Here is a 21,376-nt window from a genome sequence, read left to right as displayed (position 1 = left end):
TTTAGAAGAGGGTAGATTTAGAGGGCAATGTAGGAACATTTATTTATGCTGCACAAAAGGTCTTTATCATCTGTATGCAAACCTGTTATCAGGCTTAAAAAACACTGTCAGATTCCCAGTGATATTTTCATATCCCTTCAACAGAAGCAGAGAAAAGGGTTGAAAGGTTTCTTTGGATATCAAAGGAAAAGGGAGAGAGAAAGGAAGCACTGCTACAGTTCTGCATTGAGAGAGGTTGGAAAAAAAAAAGACCCTATGGTTTGTTTTGCTAAATTGTTGACGGTTCCCTGGCCATAGCAACACACGGCCAAGAAGGTAGAAGGCTGGAGCGGCTCAGCATCTTTACAGATAGGGCAGGCTGAGCAATGTACGCGCAAGCAGTAGATCCTACCAGCGTTGGCTGTGACTCATTTGATTGACTGCAAGCCACTGCTTTAAAAAATTTAATTCATTCAAAAGGGCGCTGACCTCTCTTGCTCTGGTCTTGTTTCCAGGTTTTGGCAAGAAGCCCTGGAAGGGGAACCTGAGCCCTTTCTTCCATGGTCCACCCAGGACGGGAGCTCTGCCCTGGAGGAGCCCAACACACGGGCCTGGGGGCTCCTTCTCTCTTGCTGACTCCCTCTCTCCTTCTACCCTCTGACTCCAGATAAAGAGAGGGGCTCTGTTCCCAGTGGTTTCTCATTCCGTCACTCACCTTTCATACCACTACCTTCTTCTTGGAATGTGTTACGAGCAGTGGTCTGATCTTCTAAGTGTTCACTCCCACCACTTCCTGAAGAGGCTACACTGCTTTGTGGAGACAGGGGGGCATGATCGGATGGGAGGCACTGGGGTCCTCTAGCTCGCAAGTCCTCATGAGACATCCATCCATGTCCTAGAGGCTGGTTTGGCACATTCATGGGTGGGGTAAGGGACACAGATCGTTTCAAAGGGCTGTGGTGTGCCTGGCCTGAGAGAACTGGAAAATAAAAATAAAATGAAATAGGTTATTGCCCCCCCTTGAGTCTGGGCCACAGAAGAACCCACAATACCCCTGAGAGAAGCCGCTAGCTGTCTCACAACTCCATCAGCGGTCACAGAGGCTGCAGGCCTGGCCGGGTCCTTCCCTTGGGGGTGGGTGGATAGAAGGGTCCTGCCTGGACCTCTTGGTGGGGGGGTTGGGTCTCTTCAGGGAGGCTGCACCTACAGGGCCCACATCTATGACCTTAGCCTTTATGGGCTGGGATCTGGTTTTGGTTCTGACTCTAGAAATCAGGATTCTTAGCCGTCAGGCCATTCATTAGGACAGACTTGACAGCTTGGCACAGCGGCCATCCGCCAAGAGTGGCAAAAACATGTGCTGGGCAATTTTTTAAACACACAAAACCGGCATTCCCCGTGTCGTTAGGGTGGACCTCCTGGCCAGCAGGGACCTCTGCTGGGCTGAACCAGAAGAAGGTGGACTAGCCCTGAACCAGGAATCAGGGGACTATTCCCTCTCAAAGGGGCGCAGGCTTAGCGAGGGCCCTGATGCTAACACGGATCTCAGGGGACAGGACCGGCAGCTATGTGTGAAAGGGCCGATTCTTTCCCGCGGCTCCACAGGGTGATGCCAAACTCTATATTGAAAACACTTCCAGGTAACAAGGCTTTCATTCAGAAGCCAGCGGGGTGCTCTCGGGAAGCCGGGCATGGTTTCCACCGGCATGTCCAGCCCTTCCGCACCGTGGGCAACATCTGCGCGGCCCCCGTTTTTAATTTCTTTTCCAGAAAACTAGGAAAAAGCAACACGTCTCACATAACTAGCCAAGTTACATTGAGGTCATTCAAGGGAGGGATTTGACCAAAATCAACGCCGAGGGAGCCGACGTTACCCTCGGCTGGTTTTTCTGGGCGTGGAAAGCGCCAGCTTCACAAAAGGAGTCTATTCATAACACTCGCTCCGCGCCGCTTCCTGACAGGTCCGGTTTATTTGGACTCTGCAGGGCTAACATGGAACTGAGCCGCATGCGTTTTAAAACATTTTTCAGGGGAGCCATTAAGTCCCATCTCAAGCTCTAGCCCCTCCAGCGAGGTCTTGGCTGTCCCGAGGCCAGACCAGCACGTCTTTGATGGCGTCAATCTTTCTGTGTTTTTTGGGGGGAAGCAGACCCGACATCCCCATGTAGGAAGTTCTGCTTTTTGTTAAATTGCATTTCGGGTGGGGCAGCACCCACATGAAGACCTGGCCAGCAGATTGCCTTGCTCCCACTTAAAAAGATAAACACCAGAGCCAAAAAGGCTGGGTGTTTTCAAAAAGTGTGTTTGGGACAGTAGTGGTGTGGGTTGGCTCTCATGGTCAGCTGGCATGAACCAGGCCCTGAGAGCAACGGGCTCACACCGCTGTTGTCCATGTTTCCAACTGGCTTTGTGTGGCCAGAAGGGCAGCCCTGTGTGTGAAAGGGGCATAGGCAAAAGGGCTAGAAATTTCTTCAGCAACAAAAAAAAAAGGGGGGGTGGGGGAGGAACAGCAGTTTTAGTATTTGTAATCTGAAATATTTAGTATTTGTAATCTGAAAAATTTCTAATTTGGGTAGAGTGTATCAAAGGCAAGGAATTGTTATCTAACTTAAAAATATGCAAAGGGAATATTAAATTTTTTTTTACCTTAACAGGCTGAAACAGCTTGCATTTCCACTAAATAGACTAGGGAAGACACTATTTAAAAGGCTCCCTGGAAAATGCATTGCTACCTGGTTGGATCAGAATTAGCGAGAGAAAAAGGGGGGAAAAAGGGAAAAAAAACATCAGGAAAAGAAAATAAATAAATAAAAAGGAAGCAGCAGCAAAAATGAAGAGAGAAGCCAATAGGAAGAAAAGCCAGACATCCAGAATATCCATTTCATGCCTGTCTAAGTATTTATATGAAATTGGGTAGACTTTGTTAGGGCTACCCAAGTGCTGGGATGTTTCAGCTTAGACGTCTTTGCTTTCTGCTACCTTTGCAGTCATTTCAGAATATCTGGTGGAGGCTCTGAATGGTGCCAGCCAAGTATGCCCCAAGTGGACATGGTGCTCCTCTTCCCAGCCAGGATTCGAGTGAGCCTGAAACCATAGAAATGGACTTTGCCAAAGAAAGATATACAGCTGGTAGCTGGTGGAACCACTTGGTTAACAGCAGTAACTGAATCCACTGCTAAGATCCTTAGATGCTAAGAACACCACCACACAGATGTAGCTGAATTTCATTCTTGGATGGAGCCCATTTGCTTCTTTCCATCTAAAGTTTCCTTAAAGGCCAGGTCACCTCCCCACTGATGGGCATCCTTGGGGAAGCTGTGAATATCCAGGGAACCCACTAGCTACCGAAAATGGAACTAAATGTTTACCTAACTTAATGGGACTTATAGGGATTTATTCATTGAAATCTACACCTATTTCCTTGCACATTCCTGAGCGTGACTGAAGTCACAGGGGATATGGTATGAACTTGGCCTCTGCCTCTAATAAAACATCAATTACACCTCAGGTGCCTGGGTCTTTTCCCAATGACTTTCTACTAAAGGCCCCTCCCTGTTTAAACCATAAAGACTCCCACAGCTGGCACCAAACTCAGAAATGTCTCTTTAGGATCACCCAGCCATAGCAACCAAGCAAACTGCCTCACATGACACTTCTGATCTTCAGAGAGGGCCATGGATGAGAGCGAGGCTGGACATACACCTCGATCAAAGCAAAGTCATGCTGGGCAAAGGCCCGATTTCTCTTTAAAGAGAACCAAGGCGATACAGGCTTGTCTACCTCTGGGAAGGAGACTGAAGTAGGTGACAGGTGACCTGCCAACAGTGCCACTTTGGGGTGAAGACAGATCTTCAAGTACAGGTAATAGTGACCTCAAAGCTGATTTTTATGTTGTTTTGTGTGAGGGAGTACTTTGGCATAAAGTGGCAATGGGAATAATAAATGCCATGGCAGGAAGAGTGCAGGAAAACAGGCCACGTGACTGTGGCATTAAAGAGGTGGCCAGCGGCACAGGATCGATGGTTGGCCCACTGCTCCATTTTATTATTATTTTTTTAACCAGAAGAACTCATCTGAAGTGGTGACCAATAGAGGGAGAATTGATAATCAGGCAAAAATAAACTCCTTTTCCTATGAGAAGGGAGGAGAGGTAGTGGAGAGACACCTGAGAAGCTTTGCAGCGCTGTGTTTGTGGCCCAGGATGACTCCAGCTAGAGGCAGACCTTTGGAATGCTCTCGCTTGCTGACCACTGTGTAGCAGACAGCAGCTAATGCTTAATTCCCCTGTAGGCTGCCCGAAAGTCATATTCCAATGATGCAGAATGAAGTACACCTTGGGGAAAAAATCTCAGATATACTAGTAAAGGGCAGGTTCCAGTAGGACTCAGGTCCTAAATTCATATTGCATTTGTGACTTCCTAAAGGTGAGAGCACAGGGCCAGTGTGTTTCAGGATGGATTCATCGTTTTGGAAATCAGACTAAAAATTACCCGGGGAGGCAAAATCGTGCCTCTTTTGCTCTGGGAAAACTGAAGCTAAACTTAATCTTATGTACAGTTTAGATTCAATACTGCTTATATTTTTAGAGGCCTCTACAAGAAAGTTCAGGTATGTACACACGTATGTATGCATGTACATGTATATATGTCAGCAGAATACTGTAATTTTGGGGGCACTCAGACATTAAAAAATAAATAATAAATAAGTCTAATTTAAATATGAAAAAGCAGCTAAAAATAATGTGTGATGCAAGCACAGAGGGTCTTATAATCTGGCAATGAAGTCTGTCATACCATCAGGGCCATCCTTTGACCTCATCACACCTCATGATTCCTCTTTCATCTCCAAGCATCTTTACTGTGACTCCTTCCAATGCCTTTTAGGGGAAAATGCAATGCCTGGCTCTGGGTGCTGTTCCTTTAAGTATTTTCTTGATAGCCTGGACATCTATTTATTTCCCATTTCCTTTGACCATCTTTGACTTCTGTCTACATTTGCAATTAGTGAAATAAGATTTAGGGAAAAGCTTTTCGGGATATTTAGTGCTTTTTTAAGAAAATGAGGTATAACTACTTTTTTTCTGCCTTCTAAGAGGACAAATAACAGGGTTTGTAGAAAGAGAAAGGCTTGGGAAACTGGTCCAACTATCGCCTTGGTCCACTGTCAGGTTAAGTGTTATACCTCACTGTCAAAGAGGGAAGTGATCCCCATAAGCAAACAGTCCAGATTACTGAAGCTTGATCTTACACCAAACTCTATCACAATAAACTTCAATGGAGATCTTTTAAAGACACATTACACATTTTTCTGTTCTCTTTAAATTTACACATTGAATGCAACTTATGCTTTAAAAATTATTGTTATGAGCACAGAGTCATAACTGTGGTTTAGAGCTGGAAGCACCCTAAAAGACAACATAATTCAGTAATTCCCAAGTTGTGAGCTGTGGGCCCAATGGGTTATCAAAGACCTGAGAGTCCCTATGTGCACCCAGCGTTGTTAGCAGATAAAATACTGTGCTATCAATGTATGTTTTCACATGTATGTGAAGAGTTATAGAATTAATAAAAAAATAAATTTAAATGTTGCTGAATTTATACCTCTTTTTGTAATTTTTTAAAATATATTTTTTTGTTGATTTCAGAAAGGGAGAGCGAGAGAGAGAGAGAGACAGAAACATCAATGATGAGAGAAAATCATTGATCGGCTGCCTTCTGCATGCCCCACACTGCATGCCCTAATCACAGAATCGAACAGTGACCTCCTGGTTCATAGGTCAATGCTCAACTACTGAGCCATGCCCTACCCCCAATTGTTTTAGTTGTTAAAAATAGAGTCATGAACTCAATAAGCAAACCAAGATGACTGCTGCTCTCTACTGAGTGAGGCTTCCATAGGCAATACTGATGCCCTCAGGACCTTGTGGGCTTCAAGTCCTCTGTGTGCCTTGCCTAGTTATTCTATCTCCTTAAACCATTATTTCTTATTGCTAACAGTGCATTTTTCCATCTATTTCCATTTTGTTCTAGAGTCTAGAATTTAGACTGCAGAAACTGACTTTAGAAAAAAAGGACATTAAATATCTCCAAACTCCTAATGTCATCCTCTTTCATCAAACCAAATAACCTGCCTTCTCAACCCAAGCTTGGGTTCTGCACCCTCATCAGGATCTTATGAGCTCAGCCGCATAGACATAATTTGCAATTTTAATCTTTCTTCTTCTTAAGCTAGTCTCCCCATTTCTAACCTGCAGAAAAACTTGTGCTTTGTAAATTTTTCAAATTTTAGATGCTCATGTGATAGAACTCAATCCAATTGCTATTACAACTCAACTTTTCAAAAAGAACTCATTCTAATTTAGGGATTTTAGAAAGTAGAATGAGGGGGCTAAGCACTTGCATATGATTTTAAAATATTACCTGAGGATTTCTTTCTTGAATTAAAAGGTCCTGGCCAATTCTCTACTCTGGTGACGTATGCTGCATGTCCACATAGTAAGAAAAAACACAGGGGTCCAGCTGATGTGGTTCAGTGGCTGAGCATCGACCTATGAACCTGGAGGTAATGGTTCGATTTCCCATCAGGGCACATGCCTGGGTTGCAGGCTCGATCCCCAGTAACGGGTGTGCAGGAGGCAGCCAATCAATGCTTCTCTCTCTCTCTCCCTGTCCCTTCCTCTCTGAAATCAATAAAAAATATTTTTTTAAAAAGAAAGAAAAAACACAGGGAATAGTCTACTTGTATGTTGCTAATGGTGTATTTTAACAATCTTTTCTAGATCTACTCCCTAAAGACATTCAGGAGTATCAGTAGAACCTTTGGCGAATACACCAGTCTACGAGCTCACAACATATGATTCTTAAGTTTTGCTGCAGGATGTGGTTTGATAATTTTCAAGTTTAAAGGCAAAAAATGATCAACCCATTGGCAGCTGCAATACACAGTAGCTGCTATTGTTTCAAAGTTATTGGGGGAGTGTTTCTGTCCACGCCCTTGGGTTTGGCCTGCTCATCAAGCATCTTTCAGGTGCCGTCCCAAGAATTTCTTCTAAGAGCACTGATTTCAGAGCATCGAAGGAACTGCTCCTAAAGGCTTTCCATGTTCAAAGAATAGAGTTCTACTAACACCACTTGTATGAATGTTCCAGGCATTTGCTTAAAAACAAACAAAAACAACTGACGTTTTAGCAAGGCTCAGTGGTGAAACGACATTAGACCCCGATTCCTCTTCTTTAGTTGGTTTTGTGGTACCACAACCAGTAATCTGGGGCCCTGTGGTGGGAATCTTTGGGGAAGAAAAGATTAATAGGAGTACAAGAATACATTTTTTTAAAAACAACAACAACAAACAAAACCAGAATATTTGATCAGTGACATCATGCAAAAAAAAAAAAAAAAAAGACAAAGTAACACCAGTCGCATTTATGGCCAAGTATAGATTTGTGTAGGGAGTGGGGGGGAGAAGAGTATTAATTACTAAGGTTAAAATTAACATGCTCTGCCCTTGTGGCTTCAGGAAACAGATTAAAAGCAAATCTGGAAGGTTATATGCCTCAACGCTGCATGCTTGCTCTTTGTTTCTTGTCCAAAGGTTTGAAAAACCAGTGCTCACAACATCTGGACACCAGAAGATGATTCCCCCACACAGCTTCAGACTCCACCTCATTCTGGGGGGAAGAACAGGGAACATGCTACCAAGCCAAGATGTGGTTGGTGGACAGGGAGTTCCCGACAAGCCCGGAAGGAAGCCACGCTCCCTGGGAAGACAAAGTGTATGCTTGCCTATGCAACAAAGCCAAACAAATAGACACCCTGGAAGAGGAGAAAGCTGCAAAGAACATCACAACGGGGCTGACAAATACACACAGCGAAATCTCTTCCCCCACCTGAAACCTCATCTCCATATGGCATTGAAGCGAAAGCATTCTGGTGCAGGGAGAAGTACCTGAGAGACTTTCCCAGTAACCTGAGTCCTTGTCACCCGTGTCAGCTCTTATTACTCTAAGGACGGCTCAGCCTTTGGGCAGAGCAAAGATGTATGTTTCTGCCTTCACATTATCACTTAAACATTTGGGCTTTTAGGAAGCAAATTAGAATGTTTCTGGCAGACTTTTATAGCTGCATTAATCTTTGGGACATTTCATTTGTCCTCTCTTGTCTGTTTCTATAATGGCAAAACTGGGTGTCATCCCGTAGAAAACCTATTTTAGATAACTGCTCTTTGACATTACATTGTCATTATTTATGAAATAAGTTAGACCAGAAGGCAATCTACGTACATTTTATAGAAAATAGCAGAATTTTACTCACAAATTTAACTTCAACTCAAGCAGTCAGTCCTAAAAGGAAACTCCTCTCATTCCATTCTATCAAAACCAATGACATCAACCATGGAAATAATTTAACACCACTGAAGCAGATGTTTAAGCCAATTCAAGGAACTGCGGGATCAGCCCAGCCATTTCTAAAGTTCCTGTGCACTGGGTTAACTTCTACTTTCCTGCATTATGTTTCTTTTCATGTGCATAGTTATATCTATATGCACTTAACCCTGAGGTTTGTCCATGGAATTTCTACTCACATAGAGAGTGAACTGATGTCCAGAAATGAGCATCGATAAAGCTGCAGAACTTGAATTATTTTTTTTAATGACACCAAGAAAATAATTGAGTTAAGCAAGTGGCCAGGAGTGGATTTAAGTGGATATTTCCTTTGTTGTTTTCCAATGTATCTGTAAAAAATGCTCTAGTCACCGTGTTTAAGGAAGAGAGGCGGTGGAGAAATTCAGAAAGATAGATGTTTGATGACAAAATCTCCCTCTTACCCCTTTCTAAGAAGATAACTCCAAATTGTAACTGGGGACCTCAGCTCACATGCCTATCCAGGGAGTACTTCTTAGGCTTACAAAATACAATGTCCATCTGTGTTCAACAACGCCCAGGCTGCTAACAGAGCATGGGTACCAGCAAAGCAATCCAAGTTTGGAATGGCAAACAGCCAGGGTTTCATGACTGAGCAACCAAGCCCCCCTGAGAGCATCGGTCTCAATTCACGGTCAGAGTCATTGAACAAATCATCAGGGTATCATCCTTTTACATCTTGACACCACTAGCAACACTTATCCAAAGGAGAGGTGGGTCAATCACTTGAAAGGGGCTAATAAGGAATATTTTACAATCTTGTCTACTAACTCTGTCTTGAGCTGAATTCCAGGCAAAGTCTTCATGGTTGCTGGAGGTTAAAGTTTCCCAGAAAAGAGGGCAAAGTGGCTTTTAAAAGCAATGGCACTGAGTAGGCAAGGGCCAGCATCATTAGCAGATGCATGAAGCTACGGCCATTAGGGTCTCAACTTAGCACCAGCCAAATGCATGACTGGTGCCAGGATTTCTCTGAGCATGAAACTCTGAACCTTTGCCTCAATCAAGCAACATTCTTTTTTTTCTTTTCTTTCCAGTGTCAGGAGAAGGGTTGTAACTAATTGGAAATGTATTACGTATTCCTGACTGATTCTTAACTTAGTTCCTTGATAGAAGAATGAGAACTGGAGATTCTCAGCACTAGGGCAATTTACTGATTAGTGAATTGGTTCTTGTTTTCATTAAAGCATCCATCTACATGTCAACTGTAACAATACACATTAATGACCATTCAAAAAAACTCCACAATTTGAGCTTACATTGCTAATCAGATGATTTTTGTGGTTGTTTTTGTTAATTAAGAGCAACTGGATGGTTTAGGGTCTCCTGGCTTCTTAATTATATTTGATTGAATCACCATGTGATTCAAGACAAGCTCTTGAGACATCACACACCCCAATTCCCGCTTTTGCTTCTATTTCAGCCTCTTCTTGAATTCGAAACTGTCACAACCTGACCCCGTGGGTGTTGGAACACGGAGAGATTGGTACTGCGTTTGTAAAATTGATTTACTGTGGTCTGTAATTACACATAACGATTTGAATGTTTGACTTGGCACTGCATTTTTCATTTAAACCATACCGTTCTTCCCTACCCCAGAGAAACAGCGTTTACGTAATTGCTCTCAACTCATCTACTTGGGTATTATAAATCAGTCCTGGAATAAAAGACTTCCAGAGACACTGCAAGCATGAGGTTCCTGGAATAATTCAGCCCCCGACTGGTCTAGTTTAAGAATAGGCTTGAAGAGCATGAATTTCTTAGTGGATATGACGTGGCAGGGCTATCAGGAGCCTTCGGATCCCAGCAGCAAAGAGAACAGCAGTTGGACTATGAGGAGGGCTGGGCTGAGCTCCCAAGGCCAGCACAGGTCCACAGGTCGGCTCCTCGTCTACTCTGGGTCCTCCTTCACCTGTCAGACAAACTGTAGAGTGTGCGTGTCCTATTACATGTCTTATATACCCTTGATCCTCATTATTCACAGAGTCTGTATTTGCAAATTCACCTGTTTGCTAAAATGTATTTGTAGCCTCAAAATCAGTACTCACAGCATGTTCATGGTCATTCTTGGACGCACTCAGAGTGGTGAAAATCGGAGTCCCTGATGCACATGCTCCTCACTGAGGCAGGACAGACATTGGTCTGCCTTCCCATTTCAGCTCTCACACTATAAACAAGTGTCCTCTCCGAGGTCTTTTTAGTGTCCCATCTGTCTAATTTACGTGCGTTTTATTGGTGAATTTGCTGTTTAAAATGGCATAGCGCTATGGATGGACCTGGAGAATATTATACTAAACGAAATAAGCCAGTCAGAGAAAGATAAGTATCACATGATCTCACTCATATGTGGACTCTCATGAACAAAATAAACTGATGAACAAAATAGAACCAGCAACATAGAAGCATGGAACAGACTGACAAATCTCAGAGGGAAGGTGGGGGAGGATGGGTGGGTGGGAAGAGTTCAACTAAAAAACATGTATGCATATACCAGTAATGCATAACCCATGGACACAGACAACAGGGTGGTGAAGGCCTGGGTTGGGGGGCAGGGGCAGGCTAGAAGAGCTCAATGGGGCGGGGAAGGGAGGACATATGTAATACAATAAAGATTAAAAAATAATAAAATAAAATAACATGGCATAGTGCTGCCCTGGCTGTTATGGCTCAGTTGGTTGGAGCATTATCCCATACACTGAAAGGTTTCAGGTTCGAGTCCTGGTCAGGGCATATGGCTAGGTTGTGGGTTCAGTCCCCAGTTGGGGTGCATACGAGAGGCAACTAATCAATGTTTCTCTCTTATGTCGATGTTTCTCTCTCTCCCTTACTTTCTCTAAAATAAATAAACATATCCTCAGGTGAGGGTTAAAGAATAACAAAAAATATCTACATATAGCATAGTGCTGAGGTGCTGGCCAGTGTTCCCAAGTGCAAGGAGGCTGTGATGTGCTTTACAGAGAAAATGGATGTGTTAGATTAGCTCCATTCACCCATGAGTTATAGTGGTGTTGGCCATGAGTTCAATGTTAATGAATCCAACATAATATATTAAATAAAATGTCTTTAAACAGAAACACACGTAAAACAAAGTTATGTATTAATCAGTGGATGAAAATGTGAGTCTTGCAGGAACCCACCCTGTATGTCCCCAGGAGCAATGATTCAATATTTGTGAATTTAGTGTTCACAGTGACTTTATAGAACATAACTATTACAAGTAATGGGAATTGATCGTATGTATATATTGATACAAACTGTTCATTCCACCTCCCTGCCTGTGACATTTTCTCACATCTGCCATGTTTTTGTCCTAGGCTAGTGGTTCTCAACCTTGGCTGCACATTCGACTTCTTTGGAGCCTTTAAAAAATCCTGATGCCCAGGCCCCATCCTAGATCAAGTAATTGGAAATCCCTGTAATGGGGTTTAGCATCTTTAATTTTAGATGTGCCTGGCTGGTTGTTTTGTTTTGTTTTAAATATATTTTTATTGATTTCAGAGAGGAAGGGAGAGGGAGAGAGAGATAGAAACATCAGTGAGGAGAGAGAATCCTTGATTGGCTGCCTCCTGCACGCCCCCTACTGGGGATCGAGCCCACAACCCGGCATGTGCCCTTGACTGGAATCGAACCCGGGACCCTTCAGTCCACAGGCTGACGCTCTACCCACTGAGCCAAGCCAACTAGGGAGAGCCGGGGTGGTTTTAATGGTTAGCCGGGGCTGAGAACCACTGTCTCAGGCTATCTCCTTGCCTCAGTGGCCTCCAAACTCTGTCCCACATCCTAGACATCTCAAACCTCCCCAGGTTGGCTGCTGCTTCTGCCTGGTCTTACGAACATGCCCCCAAAGATTAGAGGCATCTTGTTTACTTTGCAAGTGGTTTTTAAAATACAGCATACAAATCATTGCTTCACCCAGTAATATATCTTATTTGCTTCGGGTTCACATGCAGAATTCTGCTCAGACTCTTCAGCCCAGGATTTTAACACTCTTGCCCTGCCCTCCAGGGAAAATAAATTATATTCTGGTACCAGAATTCCAACCCAAACAATACCTGGACAGAAATTTCTAACGACTCCCTAGACAAATGTTTGGACTTTGGGGCAACAGTGTCTAACCTCTTGCTGTGGCCATTCACGCTAGCTGAGTAGGAAGAGTGAGTCAGGGGTCAGCCCAGGTCCTCTCTGGCTGTGAATCGGCTTCAGAAAGCTCCAAGCACATTTTCTCTTAGTCTGGAAACTCGGTTGGTAAGAGCACCTCTGATTCCCAAACGACAAAAACTTGTGCTCTAGATCCATGAACCAGCAGCGCTGGCATCATCTGGGAGCTTGTTCGAAAGGCTGGACTCTCAGGCCTCACCCCAGATCCACTGAGTCGGGATCTGCATTTTAAGATCCTAGGAAATTGGTGTGCACATTCAAGGTAAAGTGCACCGGCCCAACTTGCCGGCTGGACACGCGTTCTCTTGATGTTGGGGTAGGAGCCAACCACAACAAAACCAGCCTACTGAAGTGAGAAGAATTTGGGATTTGGGTTGGAAGCCGTATAACCTTTCAGTGCCTCAGTTTCCATGTTTAGTAGATATGTTTCCCCCATTAGTAGATAATGGGGAAATATCAAATTATTTAATGTACATGAAAATGTTTTGCAAACTCTAAAGTGCTATAGAAATATTAGTCATTAGTTGTCAGAGTAGGAATAACCCGATATAAACCAACACTGCTAAATGGAAAAATCAACTCAAAGTACTAGCCAATCTAAGGACATTCATGGAGCATTTTCAGCATATTACATGTGGTATGAAAATATCTCTGCTTACTTGAGAGTGTTTCACAGATGTACAAGAGATGAATTTTCCATCCTTTTCATACCAAAGAGAGTGCCTTCCATGCTCTTTCAAAATCCTTATCTACAGGGACAGACTTTCCTCCATCCCAATCAGAATGATCTTCCTTTGATTCTGACTCAACAACCTGGTCTTTCCTCCCTCGAATTTTAAGTTCTCACATTTCATTTCTATTTTCTGAAGGGTCAGGGTATGCAAATCTCCTTCTTTTCCATTGAATTTCAGTGTTCAGAACTTCTCATGAGACCTCTCTTTGTCCTGACATTGGTAAGCAACACTGATAGACCGAAGTCCTTACTGACGGACTCCGTGACAATTAGAAATTTAAGCCAAGAACCTATTACATGGGTGGGTGACACTGGGTTCTGCACATGCAAAGCAAGGAGTCGGAACAGATGAATTCATTCATTCATTCATTCATTCACTCATTCATCAGACATTTGTTGAGTGCCCATCATGTGCCACGCTCTCAGAGCTGAGAGCACAATGTTAAAAAGCCATTGCAGCCCAGTGGATGATCTCTCAGCCCCTTGCTGAGCCGCTCTGCGCTGATGCTATTTATTAGCAACTTTATGCAGTGCCATTCTCACTCGGATAAGATATTGTCCCCACATTATTTATTTCTCCATATTTTTTAAAAGTCTGCCTTGTAACACCAATAGAACAGCCAGCCAGGGTGTCTGGGTAAAGGAGCTGCCAGCTGCTCACCGCAGGCTAGATTCTGGAAAAGGGAAGGCACTAAATTAGATCATTCCTCCCCCTTCCAGGCTCAGCCCAATGCTCTCATTTCTCCTGCACATTTTAGGCTCTCATGAAAGTGTGACTGACTGACTGAATTTCAGACTCCTTATTCTGTTTTCCTTCTTGACCTGCCCAGGGCTGGGGATACTGTACTGTCATTTCCCCAGATGCAACCTAAAAGACTCATCCTTAAGGACGGCAGGCCATATGAGACTGAGCACAACATCCCTAGCTACCATTTGCCAATGCGGAGTAAGTATCAGGTCCTCGGCCAAATATGTATACATATTGCTCCATATAATCCTCATCTAATGCCTTCTAAGGTAGGGTCCATCATTGTTCTCCTGCCCCCTCTTCCCCTGGCCCCCCCACTCCCCCTTCCCAACACACACACACACACACACACACACACACACACTTCACAGATAGGAGGCTGAGGTGCAGAGAGTAGGGGACTTATCAAAGATCAGACAACTAGGAAGGGGCAAGAGAGAATCAGGTTCAAAGCTTAAGTTTCTTTAACTTTCAAGCCTGTATTCTTAAGCCCAATACCACATGGTTTCTTGTGGCAGAAAGAACTCTGGGCTTAGGCTTTCAGCCCTGACACTGAGCTCTCAATATGCAAAACCCTGAGCAAGTCTGTTGGCTCCAGGTCTCAGTGTACTAGAGAACAGTTACAACAATGGTAGTACCTCTTCTACCTCCCTCCCATGGTTGCTGTGGGATCAGATGCTGCCTGCATCATCCATCCATCCAATTTTGCTAAGCATCTGCCATTTGCTGAACATATGCTAGACACTATAAGCAATGATGAAGGCCCACTAAGATGATGTATGAAATAATACTTTTGAAATATGAGTTGTTACCTTCCTATAGAAAGAGTTTAAGCTAACCTCCTTATTCATTCACTCGTTCAACAGTGAGCATCTCTATGCACAGGGCACTGTGCTAGTCATTAGGGCTACAGATGCCAAAAAGAGTATAATAAAAGAGAGAACTGCACAGATGCAAAATATCTTCCATCATTGATTAAGCCATCACCTTTCATCATTTAGAAGCACACAGCAGCCAGGAGCTGTAAGGCAGTGTTAATATTCTAAGTAACACTCAGCATGAAGGTAAAGAATTGCTGAAGGAAGTAAAAATTTTAGGTGATTTCAATTTCAATTAATTTGTCACAATATCTCAAGGACTCATAAGTGTGGTTTTTTTAAAGTATATTTTTATTGATTTCAGAGAGGAAGGGAGAGGGAGAGATAGAAATATCAATGATGAGAGCAAATCATTGATAGGCTGCTTCCTGCACGCCCCACACTGGGGATCAAGCCCGCAACCAGGGCATAAGCCCTTGACCAGAATCGAACCCAGAACCCTTCAGTCCGCAGGCCAATGCTCTATCCACTGAGCCAAACTGTCTAGGGCTCATAAGTGCTTTTGAGGAGGTGGTAATGCACTAGGACAAGATGCCTCTCTGAATCCCAGCCCTCCATTTCAGGATGACAGTATCAGGGGGAAGATATGAAAGTCAAAAAAGCTCTCTCTCTTGTTTCTGTGGTAAATATGTTGTTTCCTTGCAAGCTGGCTATTGCATGCAATAATTTAAAATCCATGGCTCTAAGTAGCATGAAGATTCTCTATCACTGAATCTGAAATCACCTGCATCTCTTTTCCATTTGGGCTTTCCCCAGATGGCTCACAAAGCTTATCAAAGATGTACGATAACCATGATATTTCCCTAAATGAAGAGCTGTGCTTCAAGAATGGTCCCTCCTGAAATGAACACTGACTCACCAAGTGCTCAGTGCGGTGGGTGTTGAGCTTTTCATTCCTGAGTCAAGCCCTCAAAAGAATTGGCAGAGAGCAATGCCAATGTTTTATTGAAAAGTACATAGATGCTGTTGTTTAAGTGCCCAATGGAATTGGTCCTGATGGAATGTTAATGATGGTGCTACCTTCTGGAGCTCTGTCTCCAAAAATATTATTTTCGGAAGACTGGAATGTGTAGCACTACAATTTGTTTCCCCCATTTATTTACTGCCTAATTATCTCAGAATTCCAGAACGTTAAAGCTGGAAGGAACTTTGAAAATATCACTTAGGAATCATCTAATCCACCCCCTTGCCATTTTATCTCTCTATCAGAGACCTAGAGAGATACAGGGATTCCCAAGGTAACTCAACAAAATTGATATTGAAGCTAAGACTGAAATGTCAGTGTTTTTGGTCTTCACGATTCATATTATATCAATGGTCACTAGTCTTCATATCAATGCCATTGATAGAGAGGGGAAGAAAAATAGATCTGTGATATAAAACAGATAATCCCTCACATAACTCCAAAGCAATGCATTGCAGGATCTAAATGTTGAGGCCTATAGATCTGTACGACAGTGCAAACAGTGTAACTATCAGGAAAAGTTCCATGTTGAAGAGGGAGTTATAGAGGAGGTAAAGATACTTCTAATACTTTCCATTAAGTTTACACTTGAGCTTAGCCAAAAGCTATAAAACAGATAATCCCTCACATAACTCCAAAGCAATGCATTGCAGGATCTAAATGTTGAGGCCTATAGATCTGTACGACAGTGCAAACAGTGTAACTATCAGGAAAAGTTCCATGTTGAAGAGGGAGTTATAGAGAAGGTAAAGATACTGCAAATATTTCCCATTAAGTTTACACTTGATCTTAGCCAAAAGGCTGAGAAGCGATTCCATTAAGTTCAAGAGACAGATTTCCCCCCCACTTAAAATCAATGGCTATCAGTAGCTTAAAGTTTGTTTTCATTACCTAAACCTCAATGATTAAAATAATTAAGATAGTTATTATCTGGCTATAGACATTGTACAAGGAGATCTACATTACATGTCATTCATTCGTTTATTCATTCAACAAATATTTATTCAACATCTAACAATATGCTAGGCAGTATTTTGGGCAACGGGAAGACTGCAGTGAATAAAATCACATCCTTGACCCCTTGGAATTTATATTCAAGTGGGGAGTTAGATAATAAACAAGTAAATTAAACTAGACTTTCAATTTATGCAGCTGTTACTCTGTTCCTTCAGCAAATTCACTAAAATGACAGCAAAGACATAAACTCACAAGGAAAAGGATGCAGGAGAGAGATGACTGGAGATGACAGTGGGTATCAACATAATTTTGGAAACTGGGAAAGAGAAGGACATGGGATAACTAAGTAGACCAAAGAAAGGCAGCATGTATGCCCATAGCAAGGGGAATCATGCAGTTCACGTGGCAGAACTCGCAAGAAGTTCAGGACTCAGAGAGCAGGTACCTCTGAAGGCAGAGGTGCAGAGAGGGGCCGAAAATAGGAGGCTTCATAGAAAGTATGTCGAAGGTACAGAGAGACCCTTAGGTTCTCTTTCCCACCCCACAAAACCAGGTGAGTCTCCTCTTAGCATCTTTCTTCTAACAGCCCCTGGAACCAGGAAATCAGGCCTATGTCTTTCAGGCGGAGATAAGGATTCCTCTAGGGGAAATGGACACTCCATGAAAAAAAGAATCCTAGCTGGTGATATGTGTGAGTCCCCAACAAACAGCCAGGCCAGGTCCCTACCTAATCTCTCCGTGATGAAATTCACACACACAAGGTTCTAGGGCCTTCCTCTTCAATGAAAGAACTCTTATTTGAGAGACAGGGTCCAAAACAAACAGAGAAAAAAACAACTCCAAATACGGGAACAGAAAAAGACTTCAAAAATCAATTGTAATGTCTTCAGAGATATTAGAAAAAATTTTCACCCTTGAAATAAGAACAGAATGCAAGACAAAAAAGATCATTCAACGAATAAGAAAGAACTCTTGCAATTTGAAAATATCATAGCAAAAACTTAAAAAATTATATAGTAAGTTTGGAAGGTAACTTTATAGAAATCACCTAGAAAGTAGAACAAAAAGACTGCAAGTAGGGGAGAAAAAGTTAAGGAAATTAGAGGATTGATAAAGAAGAGTTATTTACATAATTAAAAGAAGTTCCTGGAAGAGAAACTTTAGGAGGTGGATCCAAGTTGGGACAATTTTGGAAAATCAGACATATCTTTGAACTACAGGACTTGAGGGAAAGCAAACATCTTTAGCACCAAAGACCCCAACTCCACTCAGTGATGGGCTTAGAGTCAGGACTCCCACTGGAATGCTCAGGACTGTCATGGACTTGTTTGAGGTAGAAATTTCACTAATTTCTGGGTAGACTTGGCACTGGGACTCTATAGAGTCTTTAAGTTGAAGATAAATCTAGGTGTCAAGCAGGTTTCCTCTAGCGTTCCAACAGCTCAGCCAAAGCTATTCAGATCTTTGCCAGTCTGGAGGGTTCCCAGGGGCTGAGTCTAAGCTAACTGATTGAAAAGAGTAAGAGGCAGAGCGGAAAGACGTTTCTCTGCCCTCTTCTTCCCCAAAGCCTGGATTCTTAAGTGAATCACCCTCGCAAATGCTTCCTTTCTTCCAGTCCATACCACTGAGGGTGGCACGGTGGTCTCACAGGGTCAACTTCTCTGGAAGTAAACCATTTACCCAATATGAGGAAGTGCCAGCCAAAGCAATCTCCTGGGTCAAGGAATTTCAGCACCCTTTTCTGCTTGAATCCCACCAGGTTGAGAGTTTGACCCCTGAGTGTGTATAAAGCTTCTTGCTCCTAAGCCATTAGAGGGGCAGCCAAAAATGAAAAGCCTTAGTTAAGGATAGGAACTTATCTTTTTTCCTGGCCACTCTGTGGCTATTTTCAGTGTGAAGACCCAAGAAGTACACATGAAATCGTTCACTGGCTCTGTCCTTTAAGAAAAAGCACTTATATCTTGTATTGACATTTCTACGAAGTTTGTTCACGCAACTACAAAAGGATGGAAGGCAGCTCACATGCAGGCGTTGAGACGTGAGTGAGGAGATGGTCATGAGTGTGACCCCGGCGTTGAGCTATCCCAGTCGAGCCCTCAAAGAGCTTTTCTCTGAGCAACTGCTTCTCCAGCACCCCGTAATTAGCCTGCTCTCTGGACTGCATACAGATGGAAAGAGCTTTTCTCTGAGCAACTGCTTCTCCAGCACCCCATAATTAGCCTGCTATCTGGACTGCATACAGATGTGGCTGGGGAAGAGGAGCAAGAGAACAACTCTAGAAGCAAATACAAATTAGGCAGCTGTCTAGCCAGAGAGAGATCACCAACAGAAAATTAGGAAAAGAGCTGGGACCATAAGAAGCTTTAAATTCTTTTTCACAGATCTCACAGGCTTGAAAAGAAAGCCTCAAGCAACACATTATTTACTTACAAGCCATCTACCTTCTCTGAGTACTGACAATACTCATTCCTGAACAGCAGGGAGCTATGCAACAAGCTGGCCTTGAATTTAGGATCTGCAGCTCAGGTCCAGATTTAGGGACTTGGCTGGTCTCAACCCCATTGTCGGCCTCATAACCAAAGCAGAGACCCTCTTGGGAGTAAAAAACTCTCCTACTTTGAAGCGAAGCCCACAATGATTTGAGATTCCAGGTGAACTTGGAGCTACATTGTCAAAAGTAAACAAACACACAAGGGTAGTCATTTTTACCCAAAGATGCCATTATTGTACTTGTCATAAGCTCTGACTTTTAGAATAATAAACCTTAAGTTGGGATACTAAAATTATCCTGCTAAACCTAGTAGAGTTAATAACAATATCACAGGCACAGAATAATTCCTCGGATAACGATGAGCATATAGAAAGAATTCCCTTTCTCACAACCTATCTCCTTGGGGCCAAATGGCTATGAAATTCTTGCAGCTTTCCAAGTGTGCTGCAGTCTTGAGCATTCTCCCAACGCATCCAGTGGATGCAGACCCAGGCATCATTCCAGCCACGCCCTTACGTGGCTCTCTCCTCAACAAGCTCTCTCTCCAGCCCCTGAAAGTATTCAGGAAGACTTCCCTCTGCATTTACAAACTCAGCCTGAGGTGGAAATGAGCGGCACTACCCACCCGGTCCATCCAAAGACATATGAATGGGACTTGTTAAAAACAGCAAACCGAAAGCAAGAAAGTTACCTAAAGAATGCCAATGTACTAATCAGAGAACTATGATACCTATCACAAAATAAAACCACCCGATGAAATCCTTTCAACATTTGTTATTTTAAAATACTTTATACGTTAACTTTGATAGAGAATCTCAGGAGCTGAGGCCCTTTACCTGATTTTAAGAGTTCTTATCAATGAAGATCATTTAAAAACCAAGACAGTTTGTACCCCAAGTCATAGAAGAATTATCTGATTCAAAAAAGGGTCATTTCAAAATAAGGTTATTTCCGGCAATGTTTTCAGAATACAGCACTGTTTAAAGGAGACTTGTATATAGTATGTGTCCTCGTCCAGAAGCTTCACACCTTGAGACTAGTGATGGATCAGGGGAGTGTGCTCAGTTTCTCAACACCTGTCACCATCACCCCTTATGCATTGATGCTACTCAGGGACTGCCTCTCGGGAAGCTGGGACTAAGAGATACACGTCTAATTTGATTTTAACTTGGATATAGCAAAAGTTTTGTTTTTTTTAATCCAAAATGGGTAGAAGTTTTGGGGACAGAGCCCCAAAGCTGCATGTCCCTGCTCCCACTGTGGAAATGTTTGACATAGTGGTATGGGAACAAGACCAATAACCTGCCAAATGTTTATCAGATCTCTTAAAACAGAACCTTCAAACGGTCCTCTTCTAACAGACTCCCATCACAAGAGTGGCTTTCAAGGGGCCTGTGATCTAGGCACCAGGCAACTGAACCTGGTAATTCCTCTTTTTTTTAAACAATTTTCTCTCTTTAAGCTCAGAAAGGACAGAAAATCCACATTTGGATTCCACATGCCCTGGAATTTCACCATCACCAAGATCTTTACCTGGAATCCTTGCCAGTTTTCTATTCTCTCTACATGACCAAGGATCTCATGGGAGTACCCTTCCTATTACTACTACTCCAGGCTATATTACCCTGTCTTTTCTTTTAGAATATCTTCTTTCTCCCTTTTATTTTTCATAGGTAATATATGGCATTAACAAGGCACTCCCTTCAAAAGATAGAGGGAAAGTAATTCTCCCAAGCCCTGACTGCAGACTTCCCAGATCCACATTCCAGGTATTGGTTACTGGTGTTCGCATTCTTTAAAAAATGTGGGGGACCAAAACCATATAATGTTCTTACTGAGTGTGTGGTTAATTCGGAGAATAGCAGGGGGATCTCCTCCTGGCATTGGCAGGTGCCAATTCTCTTAGACTAGCCCAGTACATTGCTTGACATTTCATTCTCCTCCATCCACTCAGCCCAGTATAACAGCACAGAATACTCACCACCAGTGCACAAGGAGTTGGGATTTTTCTACCTTGGAAGCATAGAATGCGAGGTCAGAGTGGGTCTCTAG

General features: G+C 43.0%; 1 protein-coding gene across 1 annotated transcript in view; it reads right to left on the bottom strand.

Annotated features, from left to right (window-relative positions):
- Nucleotides 1-21,376, bottom strand: part of SAMD4A (sterile alpha motif domain containing 4A) — a 105,065-nt gene that overhangs the window by 71,188 nt on the left and 12,501 nt on the right. Inside the window, 1 exon segment of the mRNA XM_014545598.1 lies at nucleotides 695-958. Coding sequence (XP_014401084.1) covers nucleotides 695-958 — 264 coding nt within the window.

The sequence above is a fragment of the Myotis brandtii genome, unplaced genomic scaffold, assembly GCF_000412655.1.
Source record: "Myotis brandtii unplaced genomic scaffold, ASM41265v1 scaffold413, whole genome shotgun sequence".
In the NCBI taxonomy this organism is placed as follows: Eukaryota; Metazoa; Chordata; class Mammalia; order Chiroptera; family Vespertilionidae; genus Myotis; species Myotis brandtii.
This window is presented reverse-complemented; position numbering and strand designations above follow the sequence as displayed.